General features: G+C 38.0%; 1 protein-coding gene across 1 annotated transcript in view; it reads left to right on the top strand.

The window, feature by feature from the left end:
* Positions 1–12,719, top strand: part of si (sucrase-isomaltase) — a 217,565-nt gene extending 204,846 nt beyond the window's left edge. The window contains exons 46-47 of the mRNA XM_061925793.1: positions 6,580–6,750; positions 12,488–12,719. Coding sequence (XP_061781777.1) covers positions 6,580–6,750; positions 12,488–12,565 — 249 coding nt within the window. The 3' untranslated portion in view covers positions 12,566–12,719. The remainder of the gene's footprint in view (positions 1–6,579; positions 6,751–12,487) is intronic.
* The last annotated feature ends 9,497 nt before the right edge of the window (positions 12,720–22,216 follow it).

Raw genomic sequence — 22,216 nt, 5'->3', positions numbered from 1 at the left:
GACTGCGTCGGAAAAGACCTGAGCGGCACGCGCGTCACATTTATCTTTTAATCCGTGAGCTTCGGCTTTCCAGATGCCATGTCTGCGCTGCAGGTGGTGCACAGCGTGGCGTTATGTCTGCGGCGGCGCATGAGGACGCGTGGATGTACCTACTTTATTCTGAAGGTGCTGACTTTACTCACATAAGTAACACGCCCAGGGTTCACTTTACAGTAGTACAGTATTTATTTATGCTTAAAGGTTGTAAACTGCCCGTTCCGATGTCGATCATCCATGAGTGACACTGGCCGATATCACCTTTAAATTTTTCAATGTATTTATGTTGACTGCTATTGACAGTGAGCAATATTTATTTTTCGGACTATAAGGCGCACTAAAAACCCTTTCATTTTACCAAAACTCGACAGTGCGCCTTATAGCCCGGTGCGCCTAATATATGGAATATTTGTGGTTGTGCTTACCGACCTCGAAGCTATATTATTTGGTAAATGGGGAAATGATAAGTGTGACCTGTAGATGGCAGTCACACATAAGAGGTATGTGTAGACTGCAATATGACTCAAGTAAACAACACCAACATTTTATATGTTCCATTGAAAATATAGAACATTTACACACGGAGCTCAAAAATCTATCAAAATGTTTTAGTACGACTTTGGTAAGCTATGAAGCCGCACCGCTAAATGGATTGTACTGTGCTTCAACATAGGAGTATTATTATGGTGTGTGTATAAGGTAAGACATATTATCTGGCGTTTTGTTTCGCAATATTATGCAAAAGAAATTTTTCTAACCTTCTGGTACCTGCTGATCTGTATTTGGAGTCTGCATAAGTCCTGAAAATGTGTGCGTTTTGGTTGTGCTTACTGACTTCGAAGCTATTTTATTTGGAACATGGTGTAATGATAAGTGTGACCAGTAGATGGCAGTCACACATAAGAGATACGTGTGGACCGCAATATGACTCGAGTAAACAACACCAACATTTTATTTGTTCCATTGAAAGTATAGAACATTACACATGGCGCTCAAAAATCTATCAACATGTTTTAGTACGACTTTGGTAAGCTATGAAGCCACACCGCTTGATGGATTGTACTGTGCTTCAACATAGGAGTATTATTATGGTGTGTGTATAAGGTAAGACATATCATCTGCCGCTTTGTTCCGCAATATTACGCAAAAGCAACTTTTCTTACCTGCTGGTACCTGCTGATCTGTGTTTGGGATCTGCATAAGTCCTAAAAATTTGCGCGCGTCCGCCTTTGTAGTCCGTGCGGACACTGTAGTCGATAAACTTCTTCTTGTTTCAGTAGTTTGTGTGTGTGTGTGAGAAAAAGATTTCAGTTGTTTATGTGAGAGCATTTCAGTAGTGTGTATAAGAGTGTTTCAGTAGTGTGTGAGAGAAAAACATTTCAGATGTTTATGTGAGAGCATTTCAGTAGTGTATGTAAGAGGTAATTCGGAATAATGTCCCTAACGGCCCCTTATACCGGTGTGCCTTTTGTATGAAAATAGACCTGACTAGACCCGCTCATCGGCAGTGCGCCTTATAATCAATCCAGTGCCCCCTATGGGCCGTAGAATATGCTAATTCCTTATTCTGCGTCATTAAATACAATCGTTTGATCAAAACAAAGTCAGAAGTACACATTTCTAAACAACTACTACTCATTAAATTCACTCATTGAACATGTGCAGACACACCAACCAGCAGTGATGGGCAGTGACAAGCTATATGTAGCTAAGCTACATAGCTTAACTACATCTTCCAGTAGCTTGGCGGTAGTTTAGCTACTTTTTTTACCAAGTATCTTAAAAACATTAATTTTGATTAAATAATTCATCACAAAAGTTTGGTTGTAAAAATTAGAATAACTGAAATAACGGGTTTGTCCTTTACACCAACTATTGGGTCAAGGAGCGCTAAATTGTGCAACGCAATAGTTGGGTTTGGAATAACACAAAATTATAGTAAGCATAACTCAGTTTTTGTGTTAAATAAATACAACCCAATAGTTGGGTTATTAATCAACCAACATTGAGTTAGCATAACTCAACGTTTGGGTTAAATAATTCAACCCAATAGTTTGGTTGGGAATAACCCAATATTAAGTTATCATAACTCAACTTTTTGGTGAAATAATTCAACCCAATAATCTGGTTGGAAATAACCCAACATTAAATTATCATAACCCCATGTTTGGGTTAAATATTTCAACCCAATACTTTAGTTGGGAATAACCCAACATTAAGTTATCATAACTCAACTTTTGGGTTAAATAAATCAACCCAATAGTTTGGTTTGGAATAACCCAACATTAAGTTATCATAACTCAACTTTTGGGTTAAATAAATCAACCCAATAGTTTGGTTGGGAATAACCCAACATTAGGTTATCATAACTCAACTTTTTGGTGAAATAATTCAACCCAATAGTTTGGTTAGGAATAACCCAACATTAAGTTATCATAACACAACTTTTTGGTTAAATAATTCAACCCAATAGTTTGGTTGGGAATAACCCAATATTAAGTTATCATAACTAAATTTTTTGGTTAAATAGTTTAACACAAAATGTGGGTTGAAAAAATTTAAATACAAACCTAACTCAAATGACGGGTTCGTCCTTTTAACCAACTATTGGGTCAAGGAGCGCTAAATTGCGCAACCCAGTAGTCGGGTTTGGAATAACCCAACATTATAGTGAGCATAACTCAGCTTTTGTGTTAAATAAATTCAACCTAATAGTTGGGTTATGAATTAACCGACATTGAGTTAGCATAACTCAACTTTTGGGTTAAATAAATCAACCCGATAGTTTGGTTGGTAATAACCCAACAATAAGTTGTCATAACTCAACTTTTTGGTTAAATAATTCAACCCAATAGTTTTTTGGGGAATAACCCAACATTAACTTATCATAACTCAACTTTTGGGTTCAATAATTCAACACAAAAGTTGTGTTGAAAAAATTAAAATAACTCAAATAAGGGGTTTGTCCTTTTAACCAACTATTGGGTGAAGGAGCGCTAAATTGCGCAACCCAATAGTTGGGTTTGGAATAACCCAACATTGCAGTGAACATAACTCAGCTTTTGCGTTAAATCAATTCAACCCAATAGTTGGGTTATGAATCAACCGACATTGAGTTAGCATAACTCAATTTTTGGGTTATATAAATCAACCCAATAGTTTGGTTGGTAATAACCCAACATTAAGTTATCATAACTGAACTTTTTGGTTAAATAATTCAACCCAATAGTCTGGTTGGGAATAACCCAACATTAAATTAGCATAACCCCATGTTTGGGTTAAATATTTCAACCCAATACTTTGGTTGGGAATAACCCAACATTAAGTTATCATAACTCAACTTTTGGGTTGAATAAATCAACCCAATAGTTTGGTTGGTAATAACCCAACATTAGGTTATCATAACTCAACTTTTTGGTTAAATAATTCAACCCAATAGTTTGGTTGGGAAAAACCCAACATTAAGTTATCATAACTCAATTTTTGGGTTAAATAATTCAACCCAATAGTTTGGATGGGAATAACCCAACATTAAGTTATCATAACTATATGTTTTGGTTAAATGTGGGTTGAAAAAAATTAAATACAAACGTAACTCAAATAACATGTTCGTCCTTTTAAACAACCATTGGGTCAAGGAGCGTTAAATTGTGCAACCCAATAGTTGGATTTGGAATAACACAAAATTATAGTGAGCATAACTCAGCTTTTGTGTTAAATACATTGAACCCAATAGTTGGGTTATGAATCAACCAACATTGAGTTACGATAACTCAATTTTTGGGTTAAATAATTCAACCCAATAGTCTGGTTGGGAATAACCCAACATTAAGTTATCATAACACAACTTTTTGGTTAAATAATTCAACCCAATAGTCTGGTTGGGAATAACCCAACATTATTTTATCATAACTCAACTTTTGGCTTAAATAAATCAACACAAAAGTTTGGTTGAAAAAATTAACCCAAAATGTTGAGTTAAAATAACTCAAATTAGGGGTTCGTCCTTTTCTGAACCAGGGTTAAAATTGGGTTATTTTTTAAGCCGACATGTTTTAGTGTGTGCTCGGCAGGCCCTGCATTAAAAAAAGTCACCGATCAGTGGGACTAATGGGACTAACCCAGACCCGTTCCTCTTTTCGGCCGAGTAAAGGCGCACAATCACACACGCAGACACACATTAATGAGCATGCATTTAATCCCAAACATTCGCAGGCACACACACACGCACACACACACACACACACACAGGCGTCGTACGCACACTGCGTGGTGCACACATACGGCAACCAGTGCCAAACATCTGTGGCTGTCCTCTGCCTACCATCAGGCTCATTCCAAAGCAATTTCACACAGCGATAAAGCAGGCACACTGTCTGACAGCCAAGGGGAGGAGGAAAAGCAAGAAAGCGTCTGTGTGTGTGTGTGTGTGTGTGTGTGTGTGTGTGTGTGTGTGTGTGTGTGTGTGTGTGTGTGTGTGTGTGTGTGTGTGTGTGTGTGTGTGTGTGTGCGTGTGTGCGTGAACAGGCAGATGTGAGGAGATGAGGATAAGTTGGGCAACGAGGCCAAAGCTGCCTTGCAGATTAGCACATCGCATGCCTTTTTGGATGACACTGAACGTAAACGTGTGTGTGTGTGTGTGCGTGTGCGTGTGTGTGTGTGTGTGTGTGTGTGTGTTCCTTCCTCTAGGAGTTTTGGACTGAGAAAAAAAAAAGTTTTGCAATCTCAGAACACTGGATTCTATTTTAAGAGGATGCTGGTACCTACTTAATAAAAAATAAAAAAAGTTTGTATACATTAAAAAGTGGAAGAGAAAAATAAGAATGTGGCTTCGAGCCATGAAGGAGGCTTTTTTTAGTGACCTTCAACTTTGCTCGAGGCAATTCACTGAATTGCAAACATTCTCTCCTCTGAGGGAGGGAGCACTATGCTAACTTTTATGCTCGTTTAAAAAAGGACCCTGCACTGTGAGGAGAGTGGAACCTACTACAGAGGGGTCTTGTATGTACTACACCAGAGGTGTCAAAGTCGTTTTCACTGAGGGCCACATTGCGGTTATGTTCGGCCCCAGAGGGCCGCTTCTATTATTACACAATTGTTTTTAATGAATTTTATTAGCAGAGTTGTTTTTAAACTAAAATGTAAAAAAACAAATATGGTAATTTCACCAAAAAATGTAGTGTGTATTGGAAAAACAGTACTGTTGTTTTTATGGTAAATAAAAAAAATAAATTAAAAAAGGCAGCTCAGATGCCAGAATTTTACTGTAAAATGTACATGTTTTTTTTACTGTAAATAAAAAAAACTGCAATTTCACAGTAAAATGTCAGCATCTGAGCTGCCAGTTTGTTTGTTTTGTTTTTTTTTACTGCAAGTGAACATCTGTAGATTTTTCGGTGAATTACTGTTAATGCCAAAACAACACCACAGTTCATTACAGTAAAAACAGTACAGTTTATTACAGTAAAGAGAAAAATGCTGTAAAAACCACAGTAAATTTCCCAATTTTACCATGAAATCTATTGCTACTTTTACATTGCACAATTTGATGGATAACTTGCTTTGAAATCATTATTATTAGTATGTATTTCTATTTAAAAAATGGTTTGAATGTTTCATCATATATTTTTGCTTTATATATATATATATATATATATATATATATATATATATATATATATATATATATATATATATATATATATATAAATGTATATTTGTATATATATATATATATATATATACAAATGTATATGTATATATATATATATGCATGTATGTATATATATATATATATATATATATATATATGCATACATATACATATATATATATATATATATATATACATTTATATATATATATATATATATATACATTTATATATATATATATATATATATATAAAAATGTATATATAAATGTATATATATATATATATATGTATATATGTATAAATATATGTGTGTGTATATATATATACATATATATATATATATATATATATATATATATATATATATATATATATATATATACATATACAGATATATATATATATATATATATATATATATATATATATATATATATATATATATATATGAATATATGAATATATATAGTGACTGGTCGCACATTATTCCAGAAAGCTGTGCATTACCCATCTGAACATTCCAAGACTTGCTGGAATATAAATGAATTCCAACTGTGTGAAAATAGTCTTTCAGATTCTGTTCAAAAGACAGTTTATCTTTAGTTGAAAGAATTGATGTGGGTGGAATTTGGACTCCTGACCTCAACCCCATCGAATTCCGTTGGGGCAATCACGAACAGTGATTTTTTTTTTTTTTTTTTTTTTTTACACAGACACATTCAAACCTCTGGTTAACCTTTTTTATTCGAACACATGTCGGACGAGAGAATTGTGACCGGAACGAGGATTTTCAATCGCGCTTACTGAACCTCTTCACCTTTGAACAACAAACTGCTTTTCTCCTCATCTCGTTTATTTGTATTTTTTTTGCTTTTCCCATTTTCCAGAACACCTTGTTGAGTAAGGTTGACCAAAATGGCTTGTTTGTAGCTGACCATTTGATCCTGGGGGTAGTTAAAGTGTGGGGGACGGGCAGTGCTCCCATCACGAATGTGACTCTGACGGATGTGGCCGGAGACTCGTATTCTTTGACACATCGGTATAATGCTGAGACTCAGGTGAGTACTTTTACACATAAACATTTGACGTTCGCAAAAAAAATACTTTGGCGCCAAACCAACAAATACTATGCTTCTATACTACCACTTGTCTTTACTGTTCATGTATTTTTTTTTTCCTTCCGAAATATTTTCAAAGTCAAGGGACAGTGTAATAAATAAACACAAATAAGGCTTTCATAATACGACTTAGCCATGGTACAGACCTAGATTAACTATTAACCTAACCTAAAGGGTTAACTTAACCTAAAGGGCCCATCTAATTCTGGCAATATTTGCACTTATTTCATAGTTCTGGACCTAAAAATAAACACTGATGATTTTAGGCTTTTGTCAGCCTGCTGATGTCACCTACAGAAGACTGCATGTGTTTTGATAGCATCTTCAACCAAAAATCGCTGTTTTTATTTTTGCGCGGAATTCGAAGGAACGATCAAATGTGTCTGCCAGATGCATTGTTGCAGGTTGGAGCAATGCAACTAAAGAAAGCACACATTTCCAAATTATGGGAATATCGGGAAATAAGCATTGTGTTTAAAAACTCTAGCCATATCAGGAGCACCCTTAAGGGGCAAAAGACTGAATCAGAACCTTCAGGAAAACAAGGAAAGAAGAGTTGACCCGGTTGTAGAAGTTGCTTTCTAGCAGTTCCACTGTACACACGTCACCGAAGCCAGGCGTTCAGTTTTTAACTAAGTTTTAAAGCTCAACAATGAATCAAAATGTATTTTCAGAAGTCCGTGACTTTTCAGTCTCTCCCAGTCTTTCTCTCTTCCCCTGCTCTCGGCCCCTTACTGTTAAAGACAACAGATGATTAGATTAACACGTACCACCTGTGAAATCTAATCACCTGTCAGCTGTGTCTCGCCGTCAACCCCGATCCGATGGTGCTCGTCCTCAGCACCATAGACCGAGGCGGTGACCTTTGCTCCTGCAGGCACGCTGGCCACACCTCCCCCCACACCGGTGTTTAAAAACGAGAGAAAAAGAAGCTAATGTGCTAGTTTTCTATTGTGTGTCCTCTTCTACTGATGTTTTCCCCAAGATGCTTGAGAAAATGCCGAAAGAGCATGAGGAAAAATCAATCAATCAATCAAACAAAGTTTATTTATATAGCCCTAAATCTCAAGTGTCTCAAAGGGCTGCACAAGCCACAAAGACACAAAGACAGATCCCACATCAGGGCAAGAAAAAACTCAACTCGATGGGATACAATGAGAAACCTTGGAAGGGACCGCAGATGCAACTGATGCAAAGTATCCAAACAACAGAAGAATAAGTGATTATTACATTTTAATAGAACATGTTAAAAGAGAAAGTAAGCAGATATTAACAGTGAATGAACAAGTAGATTAATAATTCATTTTCTACCACTTGTCCTTAATAATTTTGGCAAAATAATTGAATGGAAAATGACAATATTTTACTGCATATGTCAGCAACAAAATGAGGAGCCTTTGTTTGTTTACTTACTACTAAAAGACAATTTGTCTTGTATGTTCTCTATTTTATTTAAAGACAAACTTGCAATAAGAAACATATATTTAATGTACCGTAAGATTTTTTGTTAAAATAAAGCCAATAATGCAATTTTTTAGAAAAGTACCGAAAAGTATCGGAATAATTTTTAATTACACTATGTGGACAACACTAGTCCACATAGAAACTGAAGTTAATTCACATCTCTGACTATGATCAATCACAATCAATGGCTTTGTTTTTTTATATAATTAGAGTTTGTTTTACGTTTTAAAATTACGCACACGTACTTTGTACCAAGGACGGAGCTATTTATTTTCTCATGTCAACGGAAAAATGTAACCCGACTTTCCCTTGGCCGTTGACGTCTTCTAAGGTTCAACGGTCAAGTTAACGCACAGCAATGCAAAACGGTCTTAGTCAAGGACACTTCAGTAAGATGAATGTTTACCAAAACAGGATCTGAACTCACTTCATTAAGATAAAGGACAGTCTCTAATAATCAGGTGGTAGGTCGCAGGCATAGTGATCAGAATTCTTAGAAGAGATGAGGTCTTTGGAGGAGAAATTGTTGAATTGACTGAGGTCGGTGATGAAGTGGAAATAATTACATTTATTTGTAGATAAGCTATGAAGTGCAGAACTATTCCATTCCTAACTTTGATTTTGTTTGGAGGATTGTGAAGTATTTACAGTAACTCGTCACCGGAGCAGTTTCCAGCACATGATGCTTTTTACAGACTTGTCTGTGGTTCATGTAGCTGACTCTGACTGTGCATTGATACTATTGATATTTTGTTCCCGGTACCAAAATGTATTTTGATACTTTTATACTTTTCAAAATAAAAGGGACCACAAAAAACATTTCATTGTTGGCTTCATTTTAACAAAAAAATCTTACAATACGTTAATATATGGTTTTTATTGCACTCAAAGAACAATTTTAGAAGATTAAAATACAAGTGTAAGGCTTTTTTGTTGCACTCAAAGAACAATTTACAATTTTCCATTTTACATGTAGTCTGCCATAATCTAGGATTAAGTTAGAATAGAATATAAAACTTTATTGACATTATGCTCTATGATTTATGGTTGCCACTCTTAGTCTGTGCTGTAAGAAAAATGCAATCAAAAATACAATATGGCTGAAACTACATGAATACAACATGTAGCAGGTAAAACATGCATTGTTCAAGATAAAACAACAATAGTAGCAATTTGTTGCAAATTTCAGTCATTTCACTTGCATTAGTTTGCGCTACGTGGGCGGTTTTAAATCTCTAATATTTGTCATCAAGCCAAGCAGACAAATTTAGAAGATTAAAATAAAAATTAAAAGCATTAAACACATTGGCCTTTTTTTGTTGCACAATTTTCCGTATTACATATAGTCTGCCATAATCTAGAATTAGGTTATAATAGAATAGAAAGCTTTATTGGCATTATGCTTTATGATTTATGGTTGCCACTTTTTGGTCTGTGCTGTAAGAAAAATACAATATGGCTGAAACTACACAGATACGACATATCGCAAGTAAAACACACATTGTTCAAGATGAAACAAAAATACTAGCAGTTTTCAGTCATTTTACTTGCATTAGTTTGCGCTACGTGGACGGTTTTAACTCTCTAATATTTGTCATCAAGCCAAGCAAACAAATTTAGAAGATTAAAATAAAAATTAAAGGCAATAAACACATTGGCCTTTTTTTGTTACACTCAAATAACAATATACAATTTTCCATATTACATATAGTCTGCTGTAATCTACGATTAGGTTATAATAGAAGAGAAAGCTTTATTGGCATTATGCTTTATGATTTATGTTTACCACTCTCGGTCTGTGCTTTAAGAAAAGATAAACAATCAACAACACAATATGGCTGAAATTACAAAAATACGACATGTAGCAGGTAAAACACACATTGTTCAAGATGAAACAAAAATAGTAGCAATTTGTTACACATTTCAGTCATTTCACTTGCATTATTTTGCGCTACGTGGGCGGTTTTAACTCGCAAATATTTGGCATCAAGCCAAGCAGATGTATGCGCGTTTACCTATCTACATGTGCACAGCAGGGGACCTCGTTAACTTTATTATCCGTCGATCTGAAGCATAGGTGGTAATACTTTAATAACGCAACCTATCGTGAGGCATGTTTGAAAGCAGCGCTTGCAGCGTGGCGCTTTCGTGTTTAACGCGTCATCTTTATCGATAGTTTTGAAGCCCAAATACCTCCATACTGCGCTTCACACACCTCCTTTATTAACCAGTAGAATTGCCTTTAATTGCCATATTTCCTTTCCTCGATGTTTCTCTTTGTGCGCTACAAAATAGGATTTTATTTTGAAAACAAGTATTATTCAAATTACAATTCTTAAATTAAGCATCCTCGGGATGTTCCAGACTCTTTAGACAAAATTGTCTATATGGGGGGTAACCAGAATACGTTATTTGAATAATTATGTTCTTATATTTAATTATATACAAACCCTGTTTCCATATGAGTTGGGAAATTGTGTTAGATGTAAATATAAACGGAATACAATGATTTGCAAATCATTTTCAACCCATATTCAATTGAATGCACTACAAAGACAAGATATTTGATGTTCAAACTCATAAACTTTTTTTTTTTTTTGCAAATAATATTTAACTTAGAATTTCATGGCTGTAACACGTGCCAAAGTAGTTGGAAAAGGGCGTGTTCACCACTGTGTTACATGGCCTTTCCTTTTAACAACACTCAGTAAACGTTTGGGAACTGAGGAGACACATTTTTTAAGCTTCTCAGGTGGAATTATTTCCCATTCTTGCTTGATGTACAGCTTAAGTTGTTCAACAGTCCGGGGGTCTCCGTTGTGGTATTTTAGGCTTCATAATGCACCACACATTTTCAATGGGAGACAGGTCTGGACTACACTCTTTTACTATAAAGCCACGTTGATGTAACACGTGGCTTGGCATTGTCTTGCTGAAATAAGCAGGGGCGTCCATGGTAACATTGCTTGGATGGCAACATATGTTGCTCCAAAACCTGTATGTACCTTTCAGCATTAATGGCGCCTTCACAGATGTGTAAGTTACCCATGTCTCGGGCACTAATACACCCCCATACCATCACAGAAGCTGGCTTTTCAACTTTGCGCCTATAACAATCCGGATGGTTCTTTTCCTCTTTGGTCCGGAGGACACGACGTCCACAGTTTCCAAAAACAATTTGAAATGTGGACTCGTCAGACCACAGAACACTTTTCCACTTTGTATCAGTCCATCTTAGATGAGCTCAGGCCCAGCGAAACCGACGAGTTTCCGCCTTGCATAGGAGAGTTTTAACTTGCACTTACAGATGTAGCGACCAACTGTAGTTACTGACAGTGGGTTTCTGAAGTGTTCCTGAGCCCATGTGGTGATATCCTTTACACACTGATGTCGCTTGTTGATGCAGTACAGCCTGAGGGATCTTAGCTGCTTACGTGCAGTGATGTCTCCAAATTCTCTGAACCCTTTGATGATATTACGGACCGTAGATGGTGAAATCCCTAAATTCCTTGCAATAGCTGGTTGAGAAAGGTTTTTCTTAAACTGTTCAACAATTTGCTCACACATTTTTGACAAAGTAGTGACCCTCGCCCCATCCTTGTTTGTGAATGACTGAGCATTTCATGGAATCTACTTTTATACCCAATCATGGCACCCACCTGTTCCCAATTTGCCTGCACACCTGTGGGATGTTCCAAATAAGTGTTTGATGAGCATTCCTCAACTTTATCAGTATTTATTGCCACCTTTCCCAACCTCTTTGTCACGTGTTGCTGGCATCAAATTCTAAAGTTAATGATTATTTGCAAAAAAAAAAAAAAATGTTTATCAGTTTGAACATCAAATATGTTGTCTTTGTAGCATATTCAACTGAATATGGGTTGAAAATGATTTCCAAATCATTGTGTTTTGTTTATATTTACATCTAACACAATTTCCCAACTCAAATGAAAACGGGGTTTGTATTTTTTATTTTTTTAACAGACAAAAACATATTAATTCATGCTAAAAAAATAAAAAATAAATAGCTCTTAATACAAAAACAAAAATTCTAGGAGTACAAGTGGCAAATAACTAGCAGTGTGTGAAGTAGTGAAACAATAAAATAAAGTGTTGTGTACTTTTGTAAAATTGAGTATTTTTTGTATTTCACAGCTCGCATTCTTGAAAACTGTCTTTTTTAATTAAACATGTATTTTTGTTTCATCGCCAGGAGCTGACGATAAATGCGACTGCGAGGTCTGTCCGTGTGGATCAACAGTTTGAGATCACATGGAGAGCCGCTGTCTGATGGTATGTTCAGCCGGGGGATTATTCAACATCCCTGTGCAGAAAGGCTCATTTATATGATTTTAAATTATTCTTACCAAATGATGCATTCACAGTTGAACACAGTACAACTGATTTAAGAGGAAATTTCACAATGTTTTGCAGTCAAAATAATTTCCCAAATTAAATTTATTCACACTTGACTCCAGTCGTCTTGATTTCTGTTTTTGTACCACTCAGTTTTCATTCCATGTTCCCCACTCTGCATATTTTACATTGTTTTAAAATCCCAAAAGTTATTCCAGCCGTATTTCCTGATATAATTAGACCGACAATACTTGCAAAGCCATTCGGCATTAATAGTAAGGGTGCATATAGATGCCAAATATTGAATAGATTAAGGGATTTTTAGTTGGTGGGGTCAACAAATAGTGTTTGATATGCAGATTTTACAGTTTTTAGAACATATTTTGGGCAGAAATTCATGGATCTGATAGTGGAAAAAAAGTGTTGAGAAGTGAATAATTGTTTGAATAATTATTTGTAAGTTATCACACAACTCTTATGCTTAAAGGCCGTTGCTATAGTTATTATCAATTGTGCTGAAGTTAATAAATAAATGATAAATGGGTTATACTTGTATAGCGCTTTTCTACCTTCAAGGTACTCAAAGCGCTTAGACAGTATTTCCACATTTACCCATTCACACACACATTCACACATTGTATTTTTCTATCAGTGCAAAGGGACAACTTGCAATCCAAGATTGCGAGTCGTCTCGTACCAGTGTTTGTGTCCAGACCCGGCCTGCTGACTGCCAAGGGAGAACATCGAGTGCCTTGACGCAGACAAAGCAGAGACAGGGCGATATCACGAGTATCAGCACATTTACATTTCATGAATAATCATATATCGTGTCTAACTGTGGCTGCTGAAATTACCCACCTTCCTTCAGAAGCAGCCTCAGTGATGTAACCAGGGACCTCACAAATAAATAGTGGAGCATGTGGGCTGTGCCTTAGAGCGTAGGTTGGAACTGTAACTAAGTGTACAGCCCAATACGTCTCTCCTCATTGAGCAAAATGTAACTCTGTCTCTGCATGATTCCTTGCTTCTTGTCTGTTTAATAGATGTCATCAGTGTTTGAACCTTACAATAATTGATTCTAGCTTCGAGAAAAGTCCCTAATTTAGTATAAAACTGCAGAATTTAAGACAAAATATATATGTGTGTATATATACATATATACACAAAATATATATATGATATATCAACACCGTGTATGGCAAGGATGGTGTTCTGCTGACCTCGACTGCGGATGTTGTGGATCGGTGGAGGGAATACTTCGAAGACCTCCTCAATCCCATCAACACGTCTTCCTATGAGGAAGCAGTGCCTGGGGAGTCTGTGGTGGGCTCTCCTATTTCTGGGGCTGAGGTTGCTGAGGTAGTTAAAAAGCTCCTCGGTGGCAAGGCCCCGGGGGTAGATGAGATCCGCCCGGAGTTCCTTAAGGCTCTGGATGCTGTGGGGCTGTCTTGGTTGACAAGACTCTGCAGCATCGCGTGGACATCGGGGGCGGTACCACTGGATTGGCAGACCGGGGTGGTGGTTCCTCTCTTTAAGAAGGGGAACCGGAGGGTGTGTTCTAACTATCATGGGATCACACTCCTCAGCCTTCCCGGTAAGGTCTATTCAGGTGTACTGGAGAGGAGGCTACGCCGGATAGTCGAACCTCGGATTCAGGAGGAACAGTGTGGTTTTTGTCCTGGTCGTGGAACTGTGGACCAGCTCTATACTCTCGGCAGGGTCCTTGAGGGTGCATGGGAGTTTGCCCAACCAGTCTACATGTGCTTTGTGGACTTGGAGAAGGCATTTGACCGTGTCCCTCGGGAAGTCCTGTGGGGAGTGCTCAGAGAGTATGGGGTATCGGACTGTCTGATTGTGGCAGTCCGCTCCCTGTATGATCAGTGCCAGAGCTTGGTCCGCATTGCCGGTAGTACGTCGGACACGTTTCCAGTGAGGGTTGGACTCCGCCAAGGCTGCCCTTTGTCACCGATTCTGTTCATAACTTTTATGGACAGAATTTCTAGGCGCAGTCAAGGCGTTGAGGGGATCCGGTTTGGTGGCTGCAGGATTAGGTCTCTGCTTTTTGCAGATGATGTGGTCCTGATGGCTTCATCTGGCCAGGATCTTCAGCTCTCACTGGATCGGTTCGCAGCCGAGTGTGAAGCGACTGGGATGAGAATCAGCACCTCCAAGTCCGAGTCCATGGTTCTCGCCCGGAAAAGGGTGGAGTGCCATCTCCGGGTTGGAGAGGAGACCCTGCCCCAAGTGGAGGAGTTCAAGTACCTAGGAGTCTTGTTCACGAGTGAGGGAAAAGTGGATCGTGAGATCGACAGGCGGATCGGTGCGGCATCTTCAGTAATGCGGACGCTGTATCGATCCGTTGTGGTGAAGAAGGAGCTGAGCCGGGAGGCAAAGCTCTCAATTTACCGGTCGATCTACGTTCCCATCCTTACCTATGGTCATGAGCTTTGGGTTATGATCGAAAGGACAAGATCACGGGTACAGGCGGCCGAAATTAGTTTCCTCCGCCGGGTGGCGGGGCTCTCCCTTAGAGATAGGGTGAGAAGCTCTGTCATTCGGGGGGAGCTCAAAGTAAAGCCACTGCTCCTCCACATCGAGAGGAGCCAGATGAGGTGGTTCAGGCATCTGGTCAGGATGCCACCCGAAAGGCCTCCCTCGGGAGGTGTTTAGGGCACGTCCAACCGGTAGGGGGCCACGGGGAAGACCCAGGACACGTTGGGAAGACTATGTCTCCCGGCTGGCCTGGGAACGCCTTGGGATCCCCCGGGAGGAGCTGGACGAAGTGGCTGGGGAGAGGATAGTCTGGGCTTCCCTGCTTAGGCTGCTGCCCCCGCGACCCGACCTCGGATAAGCGGAAGAAGATGGATGGATGGATGGATGGATGGATAAACCGTCCCATGTGTGATGTCTGTATGAGTGTTTTCATGCATATGTGTAGTTGCTATCGCAATGTAATGAAGCTAGCGTTATTAGCATTAGCTAATATGCTAACACGTTTACAAACGTCTTTGTTAGTATTGTTAATTCACAATAGCATGCTGTTTGTATTGTTCCAGTTTTACAAATGTCTGAGTAAATTCACCAAAATATCAACATGGAGTTATTGAGTCTGTTTAGATGATTGGAGAGTGAGTTTCCGCAGTGAGTGGGTCCATGATGATGACTTCTGTCTGCCATTTTACTGCTGTGCTACAGACACCGTTTGGAAACATTTAAGGTATGTAAATAAAAATTTACAAATTATTACTGTGTAAATACCTAAGACATTGGGAAATATTTTTTTCATCTAAAATTTAGTGGGTGCAGCTCATATCCCGGTGCGCTCTATAGTCCTAAAGTAAAGTATGCAACTTCATGCAGTCATTTTTTTTCTGTCAAAATGGAAAGAATGAATACTTTTAGTAAGAATATATAAAGTAAGGTATTAAAGGGGAACATTATCACCAGACCTATGTAAGTGTCAATATATACCTTGATGTTGCAGAAAAAAAAACATATTTTTTTTTAACCGATTTCCGAACTCTAAATGGGTGAATTTTGGCGAATTAAACACCTTTCTATTATTCGCTCTCGGAGCGATGACGTCACAACGTGTCGTCACATCGGGAAGCAATCCGCCATTTTCTCAAACACTGAGTCAAATCAGCTCTGTTATTTTCCGTTTTTTCGACTGTTTTCCGTACCTTGGAGACATCGTGCCTCGTCGGTGTGTTGTCGGAGGGTGTAACAACATGAACAGGGACGGATTCAAGTTGCACCAGTGGCCCAAAGATGCGAAAGTGGCAAGAAATTGGACGTTTGTTCCGCACACTTTACCGACGAAAGCTATGCTACGACAGAGATGGCAAGAATGTGTGGATATCCTGCGACACTCAAAGCAGATGCATTTCCAACGATGAAGTCAAAGAAATCTGCCGCCAGACCCCCCATTGAATCTGCCGGAGTGTGTGAGCAATTCAGGGACAAAGGACCTCGGTAGCACGGCAAGCAATGGCGGCAGTTTGTTCCCGCAGACGAGCGAGCTAAACCCCCTATCGACCCTAGCTTCCCTGGCCTGCTGACATCAACTCCAAAACTGGACAGATCAGCTTTCAGGAAAAGAGCGCGGATGAGGGTATGTCTACAGAATATATTAATTGATGAAAATTGGGCTGTCTGCACTCTCAAAGTGCATGTTGTTGCCAAATGTATTTCATATGCTGTAAACCTAGTTCATAGTTGTTAGTTTCCTTTAATGCCAAACAAACACATACCAATCGTTGGTTAGAAGGCGATCGCCAAATTCGTCCTCGCTTTCTCCCGTGTCGCTGGCTGTCGTGTCGTTTTCGTCGGTTTCCCTTGCATACGGTTCAAACCGATATGGCTCAATAGCTTCAGTTTCTTCTTCAATATCGTTTTCGCTACCTGCCTCCACACTACAACCATCCGTTTCAATACATTCGTAATCTGTTGAATCGCTTAAGCCGCTGAAATCCGAGTCTGAATCCGAGCTAATGTCGCTATAGCTTGCTGTTCTTTCCGCCATGTTTGTTTGTGTTGGCTTCACTATGTGACGTCACAGGAAAATGGACGGGTGTATATAACGATGGTTAAAATCAGGCACTTTGAAGCTTTTTTTAGGGATATTGCGTGATGGGTAAAATTTTGAAAAAAACTTCGAAAAATATAATAAGCCACTGGGAACTGATTTTTAACGGTTTTAACCATTCTGAAATTGTGATAATGTTCCCCTTTAAAGAGTATTAAAAATCATTAAATGGGTTTTGCAAAAATTAAGGCATTAAAAAAGCATTACATTTGTCCAGAGGCATTAAAAACATTAATATGGTGCAATCAAACATGCTATTAACTAATCAACAGGTGGGCGATTAATGGTGCCAATTATCTTTGGCATGACCAACATAGCAACCCCTGCTGTCGCCACCACACCACCACAACTGGCAGCTGCTGTTACCACTACTGAAAAAAAAATAAAAAATTCATAGAAAACAGTGAGCCAGTAACAGTTAAGGTAAACGTTTCAACTATTCAAGATTAATATTGTCAAATGTTTACAATTGTGTCCATACAGACAGTTGTAAGCTTTCAACTACCGTATTTTTCCGGACTACGGCACACTTAAAATCATTTTCAACAGTGCGCCTAATTTACGGAATAATTCTGGTTTTGCTTACCGAACTCGAAGCAATTTTATTTGGTACACCGTGAAATGATGAGTGTGACCAGTAGATGGCAGTCAAACATAAGAGATACGTGTAGACTGCAATGTGATGGCAGTACGACTCAAGTAAACAACACCAACATTTTATATGCTCCATTGAAATTGCGTAATGGGTGATGGGTAAAATTTTGAAAAAAACTTCGAAAAATATAATAAGCCACTGGGAACTGATTTTTAATAGGTTTAACAATTCTGAAATTGTGATAATGTTCCCCTTTAATACATACTATTTCCAGGCGTTCGCAGGCCATATACATATAATGTGGCGGGCCAGGTTTGGCCCCCGGGCCTTGAATTTGACACAGGTGACTTAAAACATTGGTAGCAGTTTTATAACAACACAAATTGATTCAATATTACTATAAAAAAAAAAATCAAAACATTGCAAATTTTGTCGCAGCTTTCTGAAAAAGCTGCCTGTGAAACCCAGTCATTTGGCGGCAAAGGTTCAGGTCGCAGGGTTGGCAGTTCAATCCCAGCTTTCTGGTGGTTGGAGAGGATGTAGGAGAAAATAGGAAGCCATGATTTCATCAGTATACACGTCAAATATAGCTTACCACCAAGTGTGACTGTGGAGTGGATGAACATTGATAATCGGTACTCAGTGTAAAGCTGCTCTGTAAATCTAATCAATTATTATTATCTGGTAATCTGCACATTTTTGATTTGCTTAATTAATTGTGTGTCCATTTGTGGACTTTTTTTCCCCTCCTTATTACATTTATTACACATGACTATTTAATTAATATCCTGGATGTAGTTTTTCATATTCATTAGCAACTGATAAAAAAAAAAATGTCCCTGATTAAAAAACACATTACCTGCAGTGTGAGTTATTTTGCAAAATAAATGTCCTGTCACCACAAGGAAATGCCAGAAGTTATTCAGCATCTGTGCCAAACAAGCAAGCAGATGTTGATGATGAAATAATAACTGGAAATAATGCTCAGTGGAAAATGCATCTCAAGAAGTATGCATTTGATAATTAGATAAAATTTGATTTGCATGATGAGTGGGTATGTCAAACATAATAACAATATAAAAAGTGTACCGAGCGAAGTCCGACTTATTTTGGGTGCAATCTTAACGTCTGTGAGGGAGTGCCTGGGGGTACGCCAGGAGCTATATGCTAATTATAGCGTTTACAAGCTGCAAGCTGCCATTACCTTTCTCTATATATTTTTAATATAAATGCATTCATTTTCTTCAAAAAAAAATCAGGTAACCAGCCAATCACATAGACAAACAACCATTCACACCTATGGACACTTTACAGTCTCCAATTATTCTAACATGCATATTGATTGATTTATGAGAGGAAATGCATATTGATTGATTTATGAGAGGAAATGCATGTTGACTGATTTATGAGAGGAAATGCATGTTGATTGATTTATGAGAGGAAACGCATATTGATTGATTTATGAGAGGAAATGCATGTTGATTGATTTATGAGAGGAAATGCATATTGATTGATTTATGAGAGGAAATGCATATTGATTGATTTATGAGAGGAAATGCATGTTGATTGATTTATGAGAGGAAATGCATATTGATTGATTTATGAGAGGAAATGCATATTGATTGATTTTTGAGAGGAAATGCATGTTGATTGATTTATGAGAGGAAATGCATATTGATTGATTTATGAGAGGAAATGCATGTTGATTGATTTATGAGAGGAAATGCATGTTTATTGATTTATGAGAGGAAATGCATATTGATTGATTTATGAGAGGAAATGCATGTTAATTGATTTATGAGAGGGAATGCATATTGATTGATTTATGAGAGGAAATGCATGTTGATTGATTCATCAGAGGAAATGCATATTGATTGATTTATGAGAGGCAATGCATATTGATTGATTTATGAGAGGAAATGCATGTTGATCGATTTATGAGAGGAAATGCATATTGATTGATTTATGAGAGGAAATGCGTGTTGATTGATTTATGAGAGGAAATGCATATTGATTGATTTATGAGAGGACATGCATATTGATTGATTTATGAGAGGAAATGCATGTTGATTGATTTATGAGAGGAAATGCATGTTGATTGATTTATGAGAGGAAATGCATATTGATTGAATTATCATAGGAAATGCATATTGATTGATTTATGAGAGGGAATGCATATTGATTGATTTATGAGAGGAAATGCATATTGATTGATTTATGAGAGGGAATGCATATTGATTGATTTATGAGAGGAAATGCATATTGATTGATTTATGAGAGGAAATGCATGTTGATTGATTTATGAGAGGAAACCAGAGTACATGCAAACTCCACACAGAGATGCCCATGGTAGAGATTCGCTCATCAAACCCTGACTGTGCAGCTTGCAAACATTTTATCTGATTATAAATTGGAAATGTAGTCAAAGTTCCCATCAAAAAGGTTGGAGTTTTGTTGTTGTTTTACGATTACTTCCTGTCCAGCGCTTGTTTTTTGTATTGCATTTCCTGTCTGCCTTCATTACCAGCCACGTTGCCTCTGGCCTGAGCGCGGATTTCCACACCTGTGCCTTATTAGCACTGAGAAGGATCACCTGTGGGTGATCGCGAATCAGGAGCTTTCTTATTCCCAGTCTTGTCGATTGTTCATTAGTGCCTTCGTCATACTTGCCAACCTTGAGACCTCCGATTTCGGGAGGTGGGGGGTGGGGGCGTGGTCGGGGGTGGGGCAGGGCGTGGTTGGGGGCGTGGTTAAGAGGGGAGGAGTATATTGACAACTAGAATTCACCAAGTCAAGTATTTCAAATATATATATCTACATCCTGAAAATATGCAAACAAAACTGTGTTTAGATAATTGATACTTCAAACTTGCATAAATAAATATTAAGGAATATAACATAACTTGGCTTCTGAGAGTTTCAAAATGTAATGAATAAAATGCTAAAGTTGTTGATAAACAAGCAATTATTTTAATAATTAAATATGGTAATTTTAAATGAATTATTATGATAATTTAAAATGAATTATTTCAAATATGTTTATTTTAATGTATAATTCTATGGCTGGATGTAATAAGGAGTCAGAAAAAATACAAATAAAAATACAATTAATTTTGATGTTTTTAGCAAAATATAGTAAACATGTATTTAGTTTTTTTGTTTTTTTTAATTAATAAATATATTTATTTTTAGGTAAGATAAACATAATAATACAATTTATCTCTAGTCTGGATGATTTATTTCTTGTCAACCTGTTGTCCTCCCGTCGTGAAAAAAGGCTGTCCTCACTCAGGTCCGCATGGAGCTGGAGGGGGCGTGGCCTCCAGCTCCGGCTGAAAATCGGGAGATTTTCGGGAGAATATTTGTCCCGGGAGGTTTTCGGGAGAGGCGTTGAATTTCGGGAGTCTCCCGGAAAATTCGGGAAGGTTGGCAAGTATGACCTTCGTCGTTTTCCCTCGCGTTTGTTGCTCAGATTTTTTGCCCTCGTTTCTAGCCACATGCTATTTAGCTTTGCCTTGTGTCAGATTCAAACACTGATGACCTCTATTAAACAAGACAAGAAGCAAAGAATCAAACAGAGACATAATTCAATCTTCCACCATGCTTTGACGACAAAAGGTTTACGTCTCCTCCTTTATTTGGACACTCCCTGTTTACACAACAGCATCTGCTTCCAAAGGAATGGAGGGTATGTAAACAGCTCTTGTTTTTGGTCACATAGAAAACAAAAGGAAAAGATGCCTCGGGCTTGGGCTCGTCCTGGATTCAGCTTGAGCAGGTCTTCGATGACAATAGATAACCCCCTCCCGTCTCCTCCCATCGTACACAATGGAATTTTCCAAGCCTTTGCTTGGTGTAACAAAAAGAGCCTCTTGTCTGTTCATTGGGAACTACTCAGTGGCCTAGTGGTTAGAGTGTCCGCCCTGAGATCGGTAGGTTGTGAGTTCAAATCCCGGCCGAGTCATACCAAAGACTATAAAAATGGGACCCATTACCTCCCTGCTTGGCACTCAGCATCAAGGGTTGGAATTGGGGGTTAAATCACCAAAATGATTCCCGGGCGCGGCCACCACTGCTCCCCTCACCTCCCAGGGGGTGATCAAGGGTGATGGGTCAAATGCAGAGAATAATCTCGCCACACCTAGTGTGTGTGTGTGACAATCATTGGTATTTTAACTTTTAACTTTTAACTTTAACTCAGAATGGAAAGTTTTTTGATAATTTGCATACAATTTTTCTGACACCTTGCTTGTTTCACCTCATAAGTGGACACTTGTTCGCATTTTATACAGTTAAAACCTGAAATGTGCCTTTTATTTGTAGCTTTTTGCAAACTTTTAAATATTTCATAGGCTCAGCATGGGTGTCAGTCGTAGCTTTTGTACCCCTCGGTATAAGAGTGT

Source organism: Nerophis lumbriciformis, linkage group LG30 (genome assembly GCF_033978685.3).
Source record: "Nerophis lumbriciformis linkage group LG30, RoL_Nlum_v2.1, whole genome shotgun sequence".
Lineage (NCBI taxonomy): Eukaryota > Metazoa > Chordata > Actinopteri > Syngnathiformes > Syngnathidae > Nerophis > Nerophis lumbriciformis.
This window is presented reverse-complemented; position numbering and strand designations above follow the sequence as displayed.